This window comes from Pelodiscus sinensis, chromosome 32 (genome assembly GCF_049634645.1).
Source record: "Pelodiscus sinensis isolate JC-2024 chromosome 32, ASM4963464v1, whole genome shotgun sequence".
In the NCBI taxonomy this organism is placed as follows: Eukaryota; Metazoa; Chordata; order Testudines; family Trionychidae; genus Pelodiscus; species Pelodiscus sinensis.
The window spans coordinates 9619840-9639473 of record NC_134742.1 but is presented as its reverse complement, the minus strand read 5'-3'; the positions used below and the strand labels follow the sequence as shown (position 1 = coordinate 9639473).

Here is a 19634-nt window from a genome sequence, read left to right as displayed (position 1 = left end):
CTGACCCCAAAAACTGCAGCTGGGACATGAAAGTGGAATGAAGAAGATGAAAATTGTTTTATTGATAGGAAGTAGCTGGGCAGCAGGAAAGTGACAGGAGCGGAGAAAGAGCTTTCATAAACCACATTTCTCCAGGACTCTCCCTTTATTGCTGTTTTATTTTATTTGCATTTTTCTTCTTCCCTCTTCTAATTCTCTCTGGTTAAACCCACCCTGGTCCTGCCTCCCCCAGGGCTGCCACCTCAGGAATTTAAAACACAAACCAAACCTCGAATGAGACTGACCTAAGGATGATTTTTTAGTTTTGGGTCCATCTGCATCCCTTCCCCGCCCCCGCACTCTGTGTGTGATGATCCCAGAGTCACCGGCTCTCCCACAGCTACAGGATTAGCTGGATTCTAAAGATCACATTATTGGACCTATTTATAGTTTTAAACCAACCCATATTTAAACTGGACTGACTGAGCAGTGAAATCTTTGAGAGTGAAGGTGCTGGATGTTGTGTGCTTTAACCTCACACCTTTAGCATTATAGAGGTTGCCTCAAAAGTCTGTACAAAGGGGATCATGTGAGGTGTCACATGAAAGCGTATGTTCTACTGATTCTGTATACACTACTAGCTGGAGTTACCTGGTGTTACCCAGGAAACCGGAGGAACAAACTTTAGAAAAACAGTAGTCCATTATCTTTTTTTGAATGGTAGAAAAGTTGCACTGATTTCTATAGAATTAAAATATAGATCTGCCTCTTCCCCGGGCGGGGGGGGGGGGAGGTGGCAGGTGGGAAGTGACCCCGGGTGGAAGGGAGGCTATACGCAGAAGGAGGCAGGGTGGGTACCTGAGCCGTTGTGCGCGTAGGGGTCGGGGCACTGTGTGCCGGCGGGGGGGGATCACTTATGTAACCTCGTGGGTGGGAGGGGGCAAGTCCCAGATGGCGCTGGGGGCCGCAGGCAGGCACAGGACCTAGGGTGGGCGGGCTGGCCCCTGCAGCGTGGCAGGTTAATTTTTATTTTTACAGCTTGAGATCGGGCCCGATCGGATCCAAAAGTACCTTAAAACCTTCTCCTGGATGAAAGGTTATCCCATGCAAAGTTTGGTTCTGGTAGCGCTTATAGGCTGAGTCTAGACTGGCAAGATTTTCTGCAAAAGCGCCTGCTTTTGCAGAAAAACTTGCCAGCTGTCTACACTGGCCACTTTGAATTTGCGCAAGAACACTGACGATCTAATGTAAGATTGTCAGTGTTCTTGTGCAAATACTATGATGCTCCCGCTCATGGATAAGCCCTCTTGCACAAATGCTTTTGTGGAAGAGGGCCAGTGTAGACAGGTAAAAACTGTTTTGCGCAAAAAAAGCCCCGATGGCGAAAATGGCGATCGGGGCTTTCTTGCGCAAAACCACGTCTAGATTGGCACAGACGCTTTTCCGGAAAAAGTGCTTTTGCGCAAAAGCATCCATGCCAATTTAGACGCTCTTTTCCGCAAATGCTTTTAACGGAAAAACTTTTCCGTTAAAAGCATTTGCGGAAAATCATGCCAGTCTAGACACAGCCAAAGTGTCCAAGTTATTAGCGAACAAACTTACAAATATTCTCTTTTATATATTAGATTCATGTACTTGTATAATGTCTGTATGGGGAGTTATAAATATATACTCTGTGCTGATGCTGGAAAATTCTCTGTCTGAGGCAGGACAATGTGCCAGGAAAGTTCATTCAATGGCTATGCTAATTAGCAAGGCTCCAGGAACAATAGATCTCTGGTGCCAAAGACACACCTAAGGAATGAATCTGGATGCCTGCAGACCAGCCAGAATAATGATTGCTGGCTTGGGACACAAGGATAGGTCCCTGGCCCATGTGACGTACTCCAGCTTGGAAGAGACCAGGGATGGATATAAAATGCCATGTGGCAGACTCCATTTTTGTCTTGAGTTCAGCTCCTTATCCCAGATGCAGCCTTGCAGGGAACAATGAGCTGGGAAGAACTGTGGACCCATCCTGACATAGGATGTACACCAGAAACTTTTAAGATAGCAGTTTATAACATCTCTGCAACGAGCCTGCATCGAGAACTTGGTGATTTGATGCATGTAATGTATTCTCCTTAACAACCTTACTCTCATGCTTTTCTTTCTTTTATTAATAAACCTTTAGGCTGTGTCTAGACTGGACAGTTTTTCCGCAAAATCAGCTGCTTTTGCGGAAAAACTTGCCAGCTGTCTACATTGGCCGCTTGAATTTCCGCAAGAACACTGACGATCTCATGTAAAATTCTCAGTGTTCTTGCGGAAATACTATGCTGCTCCCGTTCGGTCAAAAGCCCTCTTGCGCAAATCATTTGCACAAGAGGGCCAGTGTAGACAGCACAGTACTGTTTTGCACAGAAAAGCCCCAATGGCTAAAATGGCGATCGGGGCTTTTTTGCACAAAAGTGTCCGTACCAATCTAGACACTCTTTTCCGCAAAACTTTTCCGTTAAAAGCATTTGCGGAAAATCATGCCAGTCTAGACGTAGCCATTGAGTCCTGAGGAAAGGGAGCAGCTGATTCCTTCCGGGTATTTGTAAGATTCGTGAAGCTTTCACTGAATACAAGAGGAGCTCGAGTGTTCATGTTCTGCAGCAAGTTTAGCACCTACTCTCCACCTTGTTTGCTTTTTGATGGTTAACAATGAAGAAAGTTTATTTTAGCATTGCTGGTGGGTTCTTTTTCACTGAGTTCTTTCAGCTGTGGTGCAAAAATATAATGCCGCAGCAAGAGAACATGCATGATCAGACAACTGTTTAAAATGACAGCAGGCCCTTCCTGCAGGAACACTATCACTTTCCTGCAGGGACATCGATTCTCTGGGGACAAGCAGGCATGGGAAGATGCCAGCCAGGCGGGGAGCTTGTGTGTGTGTGGGGAAACAGAGTGGCTCAGCTATCCTCCGTGCTGCACACACACAGGGTCTGGCAGTGGTGGCGTCCCACAGAGAGGGGGGCAGGGGGTTTGGGAGGAGGCATGTGTGAGCGGCAGGGGAGGGTGTTGCTGAGGTCCCCTCCACTTACTTCCGCTGACTAGGTTCCCATGCCGGGGCTCCATGTCCTCCGCCGCGCTAACCCGGGAGCGGGTGCTGCCCCAGGAGTGCAGGCAAGACCATGTGGTGTGTGGGGCACCGCTGTGCGTGTGTCCATGACTGTATCCCCCCCCCACAGTGGGGCATGCGGTGGGAGGCCGTCCCGTCCCACCCCAGGGTCAGGGGTAAGGCAGTTCCCTGTGAGCAGGAGCACAAGAGTCCTCTGTGGCCGGCTCCTGGGGATGTGCGCGGTGGACAGGTGCTCCGTGCGCATGGGCTGCTGTGGAATCCCCAGGTAGAGAAGGCTGAGCGGGGCGCACCCAACAGCCCCTGGCCTCCCACCACTTCCTCCCTGTGTGTGTAGGGAAAAGGTGGCACTCACCTGATGAGCCTTCCCCTGCCTCAGTTGGTGCCTGGGAGACGTCCTGGGACGCCACTTTAGGCCAGGGCTGACATCCCTCAGTATGGTGCTGGCCTCACTTGGCACCTCCTCCTCCTCGATATCCCAGGTACTGCCCTCCAGGTGGGCCATGATGGGTGTTCTGACTCCCAAGTCCACGACATGGGGTGAGGAGGGACTGCCCCCCCCAAGGATGTGATCGAGCTGCTTGTAATAGGGACAGGTTTGGGGTGCTGCTCCGGAGCAGGAACTGCCCTCCTTAATCATAGAACACTAGAACTGGAAAGGACCTTGAGAAGTCATCAAGTCCAGTCCCCTGCCCTCATAGCAGGAGCAAGCACCATCTGTATCATACCCCTGAGAGATGTCTGTCTAACCTGCTCTTAAATAATCTTAAATAATCTCCAGTGATGGAGATTCCACAACCTCCCTAGGCAATTTATTTATTCTAATGTTTAACCACCCTGAGGCTATGTCTATACTACAGAGTTTTTGTGGAAAAACAGCTCCTGCTCGGGAAAAAGCCCTCTTGCGCAAGAATACTTGTGCAAGAGGGCCAGTGTAGTCAGGGAAGAACTGTTTTGCACAAAAAAGCCCTGATGGCTAAAATGGTGACCGGGGCTTTTTTGCGCAAAATCGCATCTAGACTGGCCACGGATGCTTTTGCGCAAAAGCACTTTCTGCACAAAAGCATCCATGCCAATCTAGACGCGCTTTTCTACCCCTAATGTAGACAATCCCTGACAGCTGTTTGTCTAATCTCCTCTTAAAAATCTCCACCGATGAAGATTTCACCATTGCACAAATGTGGGGGAAATCTCGTTCCCCTGGGGTACAGAGTCCCCAGAAAGGTCCAAGGCTGGAGGTCAAAGCAGTGAGGCAGGAGAGAAATCTAGAAGGAAAACTTTGTTATGCATGCATGCAGGCTGACAGCTACCCAAGAGAGACAGTTTCAGGGATTCTTTATACAGTATGTTCAGACAGTTTAGTTGTTGATTGTTTTCTTTAACATATCAAAGTCTCAGCAGAAGTACTCTGAGAGGTTTCTGTTCACACCAGGGCTACGTCTACACTGGCCCCTTCTCCGGAAGAGGCATGCTAATTTAGAACTTTGGAATAGGGAAATCCGCGGGGGATTTAAATATCCCCCGCGGGATTTAAATAAACATGGCCGCCGCTTTTTTTCCGGCTTGGGGAAAAGCCGGAAAAAAGCATCTAGACTGGCACGATCCTCCAGAATAAAGCCCTTTTCCGGAGGATCTCTTGCAAGTAGGAATAAGAGATCCTCCGGAAAAGGGCTTTATTCCGGAGGATCGCGCCAGTCTAGACGCTTTTTTCCGGCTTTTCCCCAAGCCGGAAAAAAAGCGGCGGCCATGTTTATTTAAATCCCGCGGGGGATATTTAAATCCCCCGCGGATTTCCCTATTCCAAAGTTCTAAATTAGCATGCCTCTTCCGGAGAAGGGGCCAGTGTAGACGTAGCCCAGGAGTGCTAGAAGTAAGTTTTACAGAACCAAGGCACATGAGAACCTGAGTGAGTAGGCAAACTGTGACAAAGATAAGAGTTTACATGACAATTTGTGACAGACTAGGAGTATCCATGAACTTGAGATAGGCATTGTAAAGGTCTTTGATTAGAGTTTAGATGATTTCACTCTGATACAGGGAGAGAGGTCTGGAAAACTTTTAACCCTTACAGCAGTTTTCTTTTAGAGAGTTTTGATTTCCTCCAGTGTCCTCCCTTAGACACAATTGGAGTTATTTGATTTTCCCCCATACAAGACAATTCATTCCAGTGCTTAACCTACTCTCTGGGAATGGGTATTCTAGCCCATTATGCACCCTCACAGTAGCTCCTCAAAGTTGTATTTCCCTAGTTTGTTAATGAGCTGGTCATAGAATCATAGAGCTGGAAGAGACCTCAGGAGTCACTGAGTCCAATCCCCTGCTAAAAGCAAGACCAACCCCAACTAAATCATCCCAGCCAGGGCTTTGTCAAGCAGGGACTTAAACATCTCTAGGGATGGAGATTCCATCCCTCCCTAGGAAACCCATCCCAGTGCTTCACCACCCTCCCAGTAAATACATTATATTGAATGCCTCACTCAAATCTAGAGATATGTCTACTGCTTGTCAACTATCCACAAGACTTGTTACCCTGTCAAAGCAAGCTGTCAGGTCGGTTTGACAAGATTTGTTCTTGCCAACTCCAGTGTGCCAGGGTAGCATCGAATAGAGAGAGAGCATCCCAGAGTGCAAACATCCTTGCTTCTGTCCTAAGTGATGACAAGATTGGGTGTCAAGCCCCCAGGAATCCATTACACTGCAGGACAAAAGCTGAATTAAGTTACACAACTTCAGCTATGTTAATTGCGTAACTGAAGTCGAAATAGCTTAATTCGGCTTTTGGCGCTTCTACACAGCAGGAAGTCGAAGGAAGAACACTCTTCTTTCGACTTCCCTTACTCATAAAATGAGGGTTACAGGAATCAGAGTAAAGAATCCTCCCAGCTCAACATTATGTTGAAATGTAGTGTAGACGTGCACTTTGTTATTCCGAAGTAATAATGCTGTGTAGACATACCCTTAGAGGGCTTTTCCCTTCATCCTCCCACTTCCCTGGTCCTTCTCACATCACTAAGCAGAGAATAGCAATACCCGAAGTCCAGAGACACAAACAATTCAATGTTTATTGGTGTTAGCCTCCAGCAAGCACAAATCCAATTTCCTTTCCTTTTTTCCCCTCCCCCTTGCTCTTTCCCACCCATTTCCTGCTTGACCCAATGTATACAGTTATATTTACTTAACTAATCATTCTACTGAAATTGAATTAGCCAGCCTTCCCCTACTGTAGTATAATAATCTAACCAATTATATCCCACCCCCTTAATTGGTTTACACTCAGCAAAATTAATTATACGGCAGACAGAAACAATCAAAGAACCAGACAGAGGCAATACAGAGAAACAATAGAGAGATGGGAAACATAGTAACAAAAAAATGAGAATTTCATAAACCCAATTACTGATAAGTGGGTCCTTGCCAGACAGAAAGGTTTTGTTTAAATCTTCTAGGTTCTTCTCTTTAACTGGAGGTGATAGGTTGCACCAGCTTTCTCACAGTGCCAAATTGCCATATTTAAATAGGACTGATTTGAGGACAATATAACTCATATGACTTCCTGCATAATCTTACATCATTGATCCTAATAAATGGAACCATCCACATTCATAATACAATGTAATTAACACGTGAAAGCTTTCCTGTCGTTGATACCTACATGTTGGTCAGGTGCCCAGCTCTGACTGCAGCACCCCACTCTAGGCAGCACAAAATGGTAGCAATACCAACCTCCCCCCCACAACAATAACCTTGTGACACCCCCCCCAACCCCAAAATTCCTTTTTTGGTCAGGACCCCTACAAGTACAACACATTGAAATTTCATGATCTGAAATAGTGAAGTTCACGGTTTTAAAAATAATCTGACCACAACACTGACAAAAAAAACGGACCATGAATTTGTTAATCAATTCCACTTTTGTTTTAGAAGAATTTTTGTACATATATATGTATCATTTTTGTACTTGAAGTTATGAATATGGGCTCTGTACTTGTATTTCACATTTTTTCATCACTCCTGGAGCATTTTCTGGGCCAGGAAAACCAATCAAGATAGAGTGTTGAAATCTGAATTGACATAGGTTCCTTGCCTGTATTCCTTGTGTGGGAAAGATAAACCAGGAATTGAAAGACACAGAATTATTTAAACCCAGGCAGGACCTTCCATGTCTCCAAGGAATTTGGAGTTTTCTGAACAAAGAGAAAAGTAGAAGTCAGTAAAAAGGGAAAAGTGAATCCAATTGTGTTCAGGATAATTTTTCTTTATTTTGTGGTTTGGTTTCAACTGCTTTGTAAGAGTCTATGCCTTCCCTCCTCCAATTACCATCTAAGCATTGTTCCTAGAAATTCTCTGTTTTTAAATTTGTTTTCCTTAGTAGTTCTGTAATATCTAGCAACCAAGTATGCTTTATCAAGTTTATCTTTTGTTTTGTAATAAAAACAACTTATTTTAAGGTGATTATTTGTTTCATGTGTGTTGGAAGGTCTGTCTGTGTGTATCTACATGCCTCTCACTGAGGGGTCAGCTACCAGAGACTGCAACTTGTTTTTCCTTTTATTTTTCAAGCTCTTTTGCAGCAAAAGAGCTTGGAGTACCTTGGGGGTGATTTCAAGTGTTCACACCTGATTTTTAGGGAAAAAGCACTTGATTGTGACAGGGATTCCCCAAAATCTGTGTATTATTATTCTGGTTGGAGATTTTTTTAACCAGAGCCTGTAGAAGCAAGGTTTTGAAGCTCTCTTGTGGACCCTCACCATCTGCACTCTGAGTGCCAGAGTGGGGAACAGCCCTGACAAAGTTTTTTGCCTCAGTGTGGATTCTCCTATGTCTAACAAGGAGTGATCTCGTACTGAAGCTACTCCCACAGATAGAGCACCTGAAACATCTCTCTCTTGTGTGGGTTCTCTTATGTCTGACAAGATGTGAGTTCCTACTGAAGCTTTTCCCACAGTCAGAGCAGTAAAAAGGTTTCTCCCCGGTGTGGATTCTCCTATGTTTAACAAGGAATGAGCTCTCACTGAACCTTCTCCCACAGTCGGAGCAGCTGAAAGGTTTCTCCCCGGTGTGGATTCTCCTATGTCTAACGAGATCTGACCGCTGACTGAAGCTTTTCCCACAGTCAGAGCAACTGTAAGGTTTCTCTCCTGTGTGGATTCTGCTATGTCTAACAAGGTCTGACCTCTGACTGAAGCTTCTCCCACATTCAGAGCAGTAAAAGGGTTTCTCTCTGGTGTGGATTCTCCTATGTGTAATAAGGTCTGAGCTCTCAAAGAAACTTTTCCCACAGTCAGAGCAGTTGAAACGTTTCTCTCCTGTGTGGGTTCTCTGATGTCGGACAAGATGTGAGTTCGTGCTGAAGCTTTTCCCACAGTCAGAGCAGTAAAAGGGTTTCTCCCCTGTGTGGATTCTCCTATGTTTAACAAGATCTGAACTCTCACTGAAGCTTTTCCCACAGTCAAAGCAGTTGAAGGGTTTCTCTCCTGTGTGGATTTTCCTATGTCTAACAAGGTCTGACCTCTGACTGAAGCTTTTCCCACACTCAGAACAGCTGAAGGGTTTCTCTCCTGTGTGGATTCTATGATGTTTAATAAGGTCTGAGCTCTGACTGAAGCATCTCCCACCGTCAGAGGATCTGAAGGGCTTCTCTCCTGTGTGGGTTCTTTCATGTTCAATAAGAGTTGCATAATCACTGCAAGTGTAGGGTGCTTGTTGAAGGGGGATTTTCTGTTCAGTGGTTTCTGTGTTTCTTTCCACACTTCTGCTCATATAACTGAATTCACCCTGTCCCTCTTCTGGATGGTTTCCCTGCTGTCTTTCAGGGCTATGCTGACTCTCACAGGTCTCTCCCTGCTCAGGACTCTGAGAAACATGCCCTTCAGATATTCCCAATGGCATTTCACTTGGAGCCACTTGCTCCGGTCCTTCCTGCTGAAGAGACTCCTCATTGTTCTCACTCACCGTCCCATCACCTGCTGGGATAGAGAGAGAATCCAGACTAGAGTCATTCTCTGTGCTGAGTTGAAAAGAAAACTTTGAAGGGGGAACAGAAAAAGGAGAGTACGCCCAAATAATGGCTGGAAAGGTTCACTAATCATCAACTGAGTTCATTCTCCTTCCCCACAACCTTTCTCCAGAGGGGGAAACTCAACCTTCCTCATACCCTCTGACTGGAGTTAAGTACAGGCTGATGGGTCAATTAGAGTTGATGAAAATGTACAAGGGACACCCACTAAGAAGAAGGAAGCTGGTTTCTGAGTCAGTTTAGCTGATTACTCACCTGTGTGGCTGTCGCTGATGATCTCCTCTTCCTCACGGCCCTGGAGATCAGGGATCTGCAGCTCCTCCCCTCGCTCCACCCAGGAGATCCCATGAGCGCTGGAGTCTGGAAATCCTGCTGGGGGCGTGGGGGAGCAATTAAGCAAGTGCTGATCTTGTCCATTAAGCCATTACTGCTTCCAGAGCCAGGATCTGAGTCACCCACCCAGAGACGCTCCCCACTCCCCCACTTTGTAGAGACTGGGCTCTGGGATCACAAGACACGCTCACCTGCAATAAAGGTCCATCTCCCCTGCCTCAGGAATGGCCCAGCTTATTCCCTAGGGGACCTGAGTGCTCTGCTGCACTCTTAAGGTACAACTACATCTTCCTCATGGCCCGTTCCATCCCCCCAACTCAGGCCAGGCCAGGCCCACACTCCTTAGGGGAGCTCTAGTGAGGAAGCTGACTTGGAGAGAAAGAACCCAACAGAGCTCTGGGTCCCCAAGGGCTCTGTCCACAAAGCTTCTGGCTGGTAGGGTTGCCAGATACTTTACAACAAAATACCAAACATGGAGGGAAAAAAAATTGGTTGAGGGGAAAAAAAAAAAAAAAAAGATTGCTGCGCCTTTAAATCCCCACCTGCCTTCCATCTGAGAAAAACAGAAAATACCGGCCATGTACAATGGTGGTGAAAACCAGACTGTCCGAGTGAAGACCGGACACCTGGCAACCCTACTGGCTGGGGAGCTCAGCTTGCCCTGCTCTTTGGCTCAGAGGCTCTACTTGAACCCGAAGGAGGCAGAGGAAATTGTCTGAACTAGGGGATATCAACACGTGGTCAACTACACGATTAACCAATAAGCCTTGTCAACTATTCACATTCTCCCCCTCCTCCTTGCTGCTTCTGTAGGAGGGGACCAGAGGAGGCTGCCACGAAGCAGCCTCTATGTGCACCAGGCCGAAGGTCCCTGCAAACAGAGGCTGCTATGCATCCCGCTCAGCAACCTCAGTCTACAGGGAGCTGGGACCCCACATAGACAGGGGCCTGTGTCACACACAAACACACACCCTGTGTCTCACACATATTCTCCCCCTTTCCCTGCTCACGTGCCCCATCTGCACAGAGTGGGTGAGGAGAGACTACAGGGCTCTGGGGCAGCTTGCAGTGTCTTAAAGAGACAGTGCATGGGGTTTCTCGGAAACTTACCCAGTAAGTTTCTGCAAACACACACAGAGTCTCTGTCTCTCTCACCCATACTCAGCCTGAATAACCCAAACCCATACACCAGGGATGGCCAACCTGTCACAGACAAAGAGCCAAAATAGTGGTGGATACAGTGCGAAGAGCCGAGGGAAAGAAGCTGTTGAGCAAAAAAAAAAAAAAAAAAACCCACAACCCCCCCTCCACACACACACACACACACACACACGCTGCCCCTTTAACAGCTGCATGTAGCCCAAGCAGGCTTCCATCGGTCGGAAAGTTGTTGAGAAAAAACAAAACGCTGACCCTTTAAGAGCCATGTGTGGCCAAAGCAGGCTTCCACTGGCTGCAGCATCAGATCTTGGTCCTTGGTCCTGCCTTGAGGGCGGGGAGCTGGACTCGATGACCTCTTGAGGTCCCTTCCAGTCCTATGATTCTATCTCCCTGCCCCAAGCAGCGCCCTGACCAGACAAGGACAAAAGGACAGAGCAGGGGAATGAAGAACAGCCACGGGTGCAGGAGCCGCAACTTTTCCTTTGAAGAGCCGCATGCAGCTTGTGAGCTGCGGGTTGGCCACCCCTGCCGTATACACTGGTGCATCTCTCTCTCTCTCTCACACATGCACACACAGTCTCTGTGTTATGCACACGATGGTGAGTTTCTACTGGTGATGCACAAGAGCACATGCATCAGTGCACACAACAACATGCATTCCACACATGGATGGGAAAAAAAAAAGGCTGTGTCTACACTGGCACCTTTTTCCGGAACTGCTTAAAACGGAATACTATTCCGTTTTCAGTTTTTCCGGAAAAGGAGCGTCTACATTGGCAGGCTGCTTTTCCGGAAAAGCCCTTTTTCCGGAAAAGCGTCTGTGGCCAATGTAGACGCGCTTTTCCAGAAAAGAGCACCGATCGCCATTTTCGCGATCGGGGCTTTTTTCCGGAAAAGACTACTGGGTTGTCTACACTGGCCCTTTTCCGGAACAGTGTTCCAGAATAAGGACTTATGCCCGAGCGGGAGCAGAATAGTTTTTCCGGAATAGCGGCTGATTTTGTACAGTAGAGCGTCGTTGCTTTTCCGGAAATTCAAGGGCTAGTGTAGACAGCTCGCAGCTTATACCAGAAAAGCGGCTGATTTTCCGGAATAAGTGGCCCAGTGTAGACACAGCCAAAGAGGAAACCCTGCTATCCACATGCCAGAGAGCTCTAAAAGGCTAATGAAACAACTCCATTTGGCCTCTTCCTTGTTCTGATCTCCGGACTATAGACATATCCTAATGAGATCATTCTAACCACAGGACAGAGAACTGTCCAATCTTTTGGAAGCAACCAGACACTTAATAAGCCAGCAGTTTATTCCATCATCGATTCAAACCTGATCTCAGAATGTTGCAATGTTTGATTATTTGATTGCTTTCCCCAGTTGTAATTCTCACCTTTTTCTCTTCTCATGCAAATAAACCTATAGGCTACGTCTACACTGGCATGATTTTCCGGAAATGCTTTTAACGGAAAAGCACTTTTTGCGGAAAAGCATCCGTGGCCAAACTAGACGCGTTTTTCTGCAAAAAAGCCCCGATCGCCATTTTTGCAATCGGGGCTTTTTTGTGGAAAATAGTACTGTGCTGTCTACACTGGCCGTTTGGCGCAAAAGTCTTTTGTAAAAAGACTTTTGCCCGAACGGGAGCAGCATAGTATTTCCGGAAAAGCACTGACAATCTTACATGAGATCGTCAGTGCTTTTCCGGAAATTCAAGCGGCCAGTGTAGACAGCTGGCAAGTTTTTCCGGAAAAGCGGCTGATTTTCCGGAAAAACTTGCCAGTCTAGACACAGTCATAGACTGCAGAGAAAATTAGCTTAAGTGTGATTCAGGGGTAAGATCTGAGTTATTTATTGGAGTGGGTACATGGCTGGTCCTTTGGAATCAGGAAAATCCCTTTGTTAATGAAACTGGTTGTAACACACCACTCCTCATTAACTCTAGCATCTGGGTGTTGAAACAAGGACTGGAATATTTAAGGAAGCTGCATTTCTGACTTCTGGTTAGCCCGTGTGATGAGACAGAGGTTTACCTTTGCTGCTAGTAGGGTATATCGTATGGAAAAATAACCACCACTTTTGCAGTGTGTCTGCAGCTGCATGTACCCAGCACTCCTGCCCCCTAATAACCGAGCCAGGCTGCCTGTGACCTGCCCAGACTGGCTGAGGAAGCTAGAACGCCAGTTTTTAGGCCAAGCAGCAACAAAAGCCGAGTGCATATGGCCATGACCTGGCTGCCTCGTTGCCTAATCAAGCCACAGCGGTTGAAAGATATGTGGTTCCCGATCCTCATTGTCTCTGAATCTGCAGTGAGCGCTGGGAGAAATGGGAAGAACTGTGGGTCCTGAAGGAACTCTGAGCTCATGTTGTTTTTGTCTAGTTATGGATGGAACCACTGGACGGGATGTGTTGTGGCTCCTGCTTCTTGTGTGCTTTGGAGAAGAGAAAGAGAAAAGTCCCATCTCCTAGCAGAGGACAGCGCTGCCCTTATGGCTCTAGAGCAGACGAGATAAAGGGCGAGAATTTTCTACACCAGCCTTTCCTCTCCGGACTGACCAATCTGTGAGTGGCCCTGTGGGATGCAGGCCTGGTGGTCAGCATGGGTTGCTGGAGACCGGCTAAAGCTTCCTTCCACTCTGGCCAAGCTCTCAGAAGGGCTCTGTGTGATGCCCACTAACCCATCTGCAGGCACCAACAGCTCATCATACAGTTCTACTGCATGTTTTGGGATGTCCTTGACACAGGCCTCGCTATGAACTGGGCAGCGTCCCTGGGCAGCGTGCGGCTTCTCCTGTCACGGGCGCGCACCCTGCTGCTGGAGAAGTGGAGCCTCCAGGCCCCGAGGATTTGGTGCTCAGGGTCGCGACTCAGCATGGACTCTATGGGCGCAGCAAGTCACAGCGCTGTGAAGCAGCAGGGTAAATGCGCTCCCAGCTACTCCCCTCCTGGAGGTGGTTTGTCTACAGCCCTGGGAGAGAGCTCTCTCCCAGCGCTCTTGTCATGCCCGCACTGCTGTGGTACAGGGCTACCTCGGCACCGCTCTAAGCTTGCTTGTGTAGACAAAATCTGAGAGAGTAACCAGCACGAACGCAACTTCTTAAAGCAACCGCAGTCACAACACCACCACAGAGCTATTCCTTTTCGCCTGGCATTGCTGGGTGCCACCCAGACGGACACTGCAGCAGAAAGATCAAAGTGTTTATTCAGTTTGTTCACTGTGTGGACTTGCCAGCAGTTTAGAGCCTGATCCTGTGCTTGTTAAGGCCTCACTGCAGCCTCATCTGCACTCTCTAAAAATACTCAATAGCCTCCTCAGAACGGCGAGGAAGAGTGCAGATTATTAACACGTCTCTGCAAAGGCAACCTGAATACTTTACATTAAAAAAAATCCAAGTCAGATCCTGCATTAAGTTCTGCTCATGTAGAATCCCCTCAGACCTTTGTACCTCTCCGCTCTGGATCGGTCTCCCTCCCATCAAACTACCTTTTAGTCCAGGCTTTCTAACATCGCCGGGCAGATGTCTGTCAGCTGTCAACTGAAACGCACCTTGGCCAAACACAAGTGCTTCCTCTGTGCCTGCTGATAGGAGGGGACAGACCTGTTGGCCTAGGACTGCAGGGTATTCACTGCTCTATAATTCTAACACTGGAAAATAGTGGAGGCGCCCCATTCCTCCTTCCCCATCATAGTTACAAGGTCGGAAATATGCCAGGAATAGTATCGACAATCGGGGGACACCAGCTCCTCACCCCGGCCTCAGAGTTGCCTCTGCAACAGGAAAAGGGAAGATGAACTTCGATTACCCTCACTCTAATGCATTAAATCAGACAACGGAGTTTCCACAGCACCCCGCCTCCCATGTAGCCACATCCCTTCCTGCACTGCCCAGGATGTCAGCAATCCAGCCCAAAATGTGGGCTTTATTCTGGTAACGGTGGCCACATATCACTGGAGGACGAGGGGATGGCAGGGGGTGTGTTCTGTGAGTGGGTCAGTAAGACTGTAGCATGAGGCACGTGTTATTCCAAACCTCCTGTTTAGTGTCCCGTAACCAACATTCAATCCTGACAAAGCAACATTGGATAACTGAAAACAACTTGAAGTGGGAAAAATCCTCTCCAGAAGTAACATAAGAACGGTCATACTGGTTCAGACCAAACATCCATCTGGCACAGCAACCTGTCTTCCAACAGTGACTAATACAAGTTGCCCCAGATGAAGTGAATAGAACAGGGAATCATCAAGTGATGATTCTTCCCCTATCGCCCATTCCCAGTTTCTGAGAAATAGAGGCTAAGGACACTGTTCCTACCCATCCTGATTAATAAGTATTGATGGACCTATCCTCCATGGATTTATCTAGTTTTTTTTAAATCCTGTTAAAGTCTTGGTTTTCACAACATCCTCTGGCAAGGAGTTCCACAGGTTGACTGTGCACTACGTGAAAAGTCTTCCTTTTGTTTAAAAACCTCTATCTCTTAATTTCATTTAGTGACCTCTGCTTCTTATAACAACATATAGGGTGTGTCTAGACTACAGGGTTTTTTCGAAAAAAGTGACTTTTTCGAAAAAACTTCCCTTGCGTCTAGTTGCTGCCACGTTCTTTCGAAAGTAAATTGAAAAAAACGCAGCAGTTTTATCGACCGTGGAAAACCTCATTTTACAAGGAATAGCGCCTTTTTTAGAAAGTGCTCTTTCGAAAAAAAGGCGCTATGTAATGCAAACTGCTTTTTTTGAAAGAGCATCCAGACTGCCTGGGTGCTCTCTTTCGAAAAAGCGGCTTGCTTTTTCGAAAGTATTGGTTGTAGTCTAGATGCTCTTTATCGAAAGAGGTTTGTAGTCTAGACATAGCCATAGCCATAGTAAATAACTTTTCCTTATTCACTTTCTCCATACCTATCATCTCCCCCCCCCTTGTCTACTCTTTTCTAAATTGAAATGTCCCAGTCTTTTTAAATCTCTCTTCATACAGGACCTAATCATTTTTGTTGCCTTTTTCTGAACCTTTTCCAATGCCAATATATCTTTTTGAGATAAGGCAACCACATCTGTATGCAATATTCAAGATGTGGGCATACCATGGTTTTACAGAGGCAACAGGCTATTCTCTATCTTATCTTCTATCCCTTTTTTAATGAGCTGTAACATTGTTTGCTTTTTTGACTGCCACTGCACATTGAGTGGATGTTTTCAGAGAGCTAGCCACAATGACTCCAAGATCTCTCTTGAGTAATTGTAGCTCAATTACTCCCCATCATATTGTATTTATTTTATTTATTTAAATATTTTTACCCCGCCTTTCTATTTAAAATATTCAAGGTGGCTTACAAGAACAAACAAAAAATACAAATATATAATAAAATTTAAAATATGAGACCTCAGAGGGACATAACCAGCTAAAAGTTTATAGAGAGGAGGAACACACACATAGAGACTCAAACATTAATAAAAGCACGAGTCAAATATTTTATGTATGTATAGTTGGGATTATTTTTCCCAATGCCAATATATGCCATGACAACTTACTTTACTTAAGGGCCTTTGGTGAGGGACCTTATCAAAGGCTTTCTGGAAATCTAAGTACACTATATCCACTTCATGCCTCTTGTCCACATACTTGCTGACCCCATCAAAGAACTCTAGCAGATTAGTAAGGCATGATTTTCCTTTACAGAAACCATGTTGACTTCTCCCCAACAAATAATGTTCATCTATATGTCTGACAATTCTATTCTTAACTATAGTTTCAACTACTTTGCCCAGTACTGACATTAGAATTACCAGTCTGTAATTGCCAGGATCACCTTTAGAGCCCTTTGTAAATATAGGAGTCACATTAAATCATCTTGGCTGTGTCTAGACTGGCCAGTTTTTCCAGAAAATCAGCTGCTTTTCCGGAAAAACTTGCCAGCTGTCTACACTGGCCGCTTGAATTTCTGCAAGGACACTGATGAGCTCATATAAGAAATCAGTGCTTCTTGCGGAAATACTATTCTGCTCCCGTTCAGGCAAAAGTCCCTTCTGCGCAAAGCTTTTGCGCGAAAGGGCCAGTGTAGACAATTCAGATATGTTTTTCGCAAAAAAGCCCCGGATCGCGAAAATGGCGATCAGGGCTTTTTTGCGCAAAAGCGCGTCTAGATTGGCACGGACGCTTTTCCGCAAAATGTGCTTTTGCGGAAGAGTGTCCGTGCCAATCTAGACGCTCTATTCCAAAAATGCTTTTAGCGGAAAACTTTTCAGTTAAAAGCATTTCTAGAAAATCATGCCAATCTAGACGCAGCCTTTCTGTACCTAATGACTGGAAAATAGCTAAAGAATAGGTTACAAACCACAGTTAATAGTTCCATAATTTCACAGCTGAGTTCTTACAGAACTCTTCTGTGAAAGCCATCTCATCTCAGTGACTTGTTACTGTAAAGTTTATCAATTTGTTCCAAAAGCTCCTCTAACGACACCTCAATCTGGGACAATTCCTCAGATTTGTCACCTAAAAATAACAGCTCTGGTTTGGGAATCTCCCTCACATTCTCAGCTGTGAAGGCCGAAGTAAAGAATTCATTTAGTTTCTCTGCAATGGCCTTATCGTCTTTGAGTGCTCCATTAGCATCTTGACCATCCAGGGGCCCCACTGGTTGTTTAGCAGGTTTCCTGCTCCGAGTTTTTGGCTAGCTGTTCTTCAAACTTCTTTTTGGCTTTCCTTATTATATATTTACACTTAATTTGAGAGACTTTATGCTTTTTTCTATTTTCCTCACTAGTGTTTAACTTTCGCTTTTAAACAATGCCTTTTTTATCTCACGGCTTCTTTTACTTGGTAGTTAACCCACAGAGGCACTTTTTTGGTTCCCTTACTGGCTACGTCTAGACTGGCATGACTTTCCGGAAATGCTTTTAACGGAAAAGTTTTCCATTAAAAGCATTTTCGGAAAAGAGCGTCTAGATTGTCAGGACGCTTTTCCGCAAAAGCACTTTTTGCGGAAAAGCGTCCGTGGCCAATCTAGACGCGCTTTTCCGCAAAAAAGCCCCAATCGCCATTTTCGGGATCGGGGCTTTTTTGCAGAAAAGAAATCTCTGCTGTCTACACTGGCCCTTTCGCGCAAAAGTCTTTCAGAAAAAGACTTTTGCTCGAATGGGAGCAGCACAGTATTTCCGCAAAAAGCACTGATTTCTTACAGTAGAAAGTCAGTGCTTTTGTGGAAATTCAAGCGGCCAGTGTAGACAGCTGGCAAGTTTTTCCGGAAAAGCGGCTGATTTTCCGGAAAAACTGGCCAGTCTAGATACAGCCACTATGTTTTATTATTTTGGGGCATTCAATTTAAGTTGGGCCCCTTTTATGGTGTCTGTCATGATTATGAGGGTTAGCCAGCAGCCTGGGATTTAAGGGGTTAACTACACCTAGCCAGGTGGAGTGACCGGTAGGAATGTAGGTGGGGCTTTCAAACTGGGACAAAGGAATTTGGATTTTTTCCTTTCTCCTTTTGTCTCTGTGAGAGAGTCCTCTGCAGCTACAGAGAGGGACAAGCATGTCTCTCTCTCTCTCTCTCCAAGACACCATTCTTCATTTTCTGTAAGTAGGGTAAAGTTTAGGTAGTTTCGTTAGACCCTGAACTGAACCAAACCCAGCTGCTCCAGAGCCCACCCAGCTCCTGATACCCGAGGGGACAAGGATCCTTACCAAGGCAGCTCACAGCCTCATAATTCTCCTGCATCACATCCCAGTAGAGGGCTCTCTGATCCGGGTCCACCAGAGCCCATTCCTCCTCTGAGAAATACACAGCCACCTCCTCGAAGCTCACCAGCTCCGCCACAGCCATTTCCTGTCCCTGGCTGTGCTGGCCATGGGCTGAGCTGGAGCAAGACATGGGCGTTCTGCAACCTGTCGGGGGGAGAAGAGCAATGGGAGACATTTCAGAAAGGGCTTTAATCCTTTCCACCACCCATTCTCTCCAGACTCTGTTCCTGGTGACACACCTGCTAGAACAGGGGCCGGCAACCTTTTCAAACTAAGGAGCCAAACTACATCGAAATTCAGAGCAAGTGGTCAACACAGAGCCGTATAAGAATGCCCTTTGGCATGAACTGAAAATATACAACGTAATAGGATTGATAACTGACATGATGATTGATAGTAGCGTCAATGAAACATTGTTCTCACGGACTTTATTTAACGGGACTTCTGCTGCTGCATCTTTTCGCACGTTTCTTTGAAGTTTACATCATAACTGGACAAATCCAGCTTCATGCAGACATTCGGGCTGTCTTCTGTTAATCTTATGGCAGGGGGCTGCTGATGTGGGGGTGCGGGAGTCAGGGTTATGTCCCCTCCTAGCCGTGCCACAGTGGGGGGGGGGGGGAAGGGTTGCTGCCAGTCCTTTCTGTGGCTAGATGGGGGCCAGACTGCAGGTTCTGCCCCAGGATCGGAATGCTGTGGCCAGATGGGATCCTACCTGGCCCCAGTTCCAGCACATGGTGCGAGCCGCCTGCCACACAGCCCACCCTGGGAGCAACTGGGCAGCCACCATGCCGATGCTGGAACTGGGGCAACGGTGCAGCTGTCCCAGTAGGGCCATCCGCACCCCAGCCCTGCTCCAGCTCCGGCACATGGGGCAGCCAAGACAGCCATAGTGTAGGTTGCCGACCCCTGTGCTAGACCCGGCCATTTTGGCCAAATGCTTGAGTCTAGATATTCCATAAAAAGCACACACAAGTTAGACCCCAAAACCACATTCATTTACCTGAATACCTGGCTTGAGTTTCAACATTCCTGCACCTGAAACAAGGGGATTCAGTTCTGAACGCCCAGTGTTTTATCTAAAGCAGCTATTTATTCTGCTGCCTGAACATGGATGGAGGTGTCTAAACTTCTCAAGAGATGGAGAATCCATCACGTCCTTTGGCCATTTGTTGCAGGGGTTAATCATCTTCCCTATCAAACATTTGTGCCTCCTCTCTAGCCTGAAATTGTCTGGCTTCTGCTTTCAGTCATTAGTTCTCACTGAGCCATACCACTTAGACCAGTGGTTCTCAAACTTTTTGGCCCATTGACCACCTGG

The 19634-nt window shown here is 46.6% G+C and overlaps 2 protein-coding genes across 2 annotated transcripts in view; one reads left to right on the top strand and one right to left on the bottom strand.

The window, feature by feature from the left end:
- Positions 1 to 19634, top strand: part of LOC102452245 (uncharacterized) — a 505721-nt gene that overhangs the window by 407967 nt on the left and 78120 nt on the right.
- The window catches only part of LOC102452498 (uncharacterized), a 59974-nt gene that overhangs the window by 21762 nt on the left and 18578 nt on the right, over positions 1 to 19634 (bottom strand). Inside the window, 3 exon segments of the mRNA XM_075914134.1 lie at positions 7885 to 9048; positions 9354 to 9470; positions 18257 to 18457. Of these exon segments, the coding sequence (XP_075770249.1) occupies positions 7885 to 9048; positions 9354 to 9470; positions 18257 to 18457 (1482 nt within the window).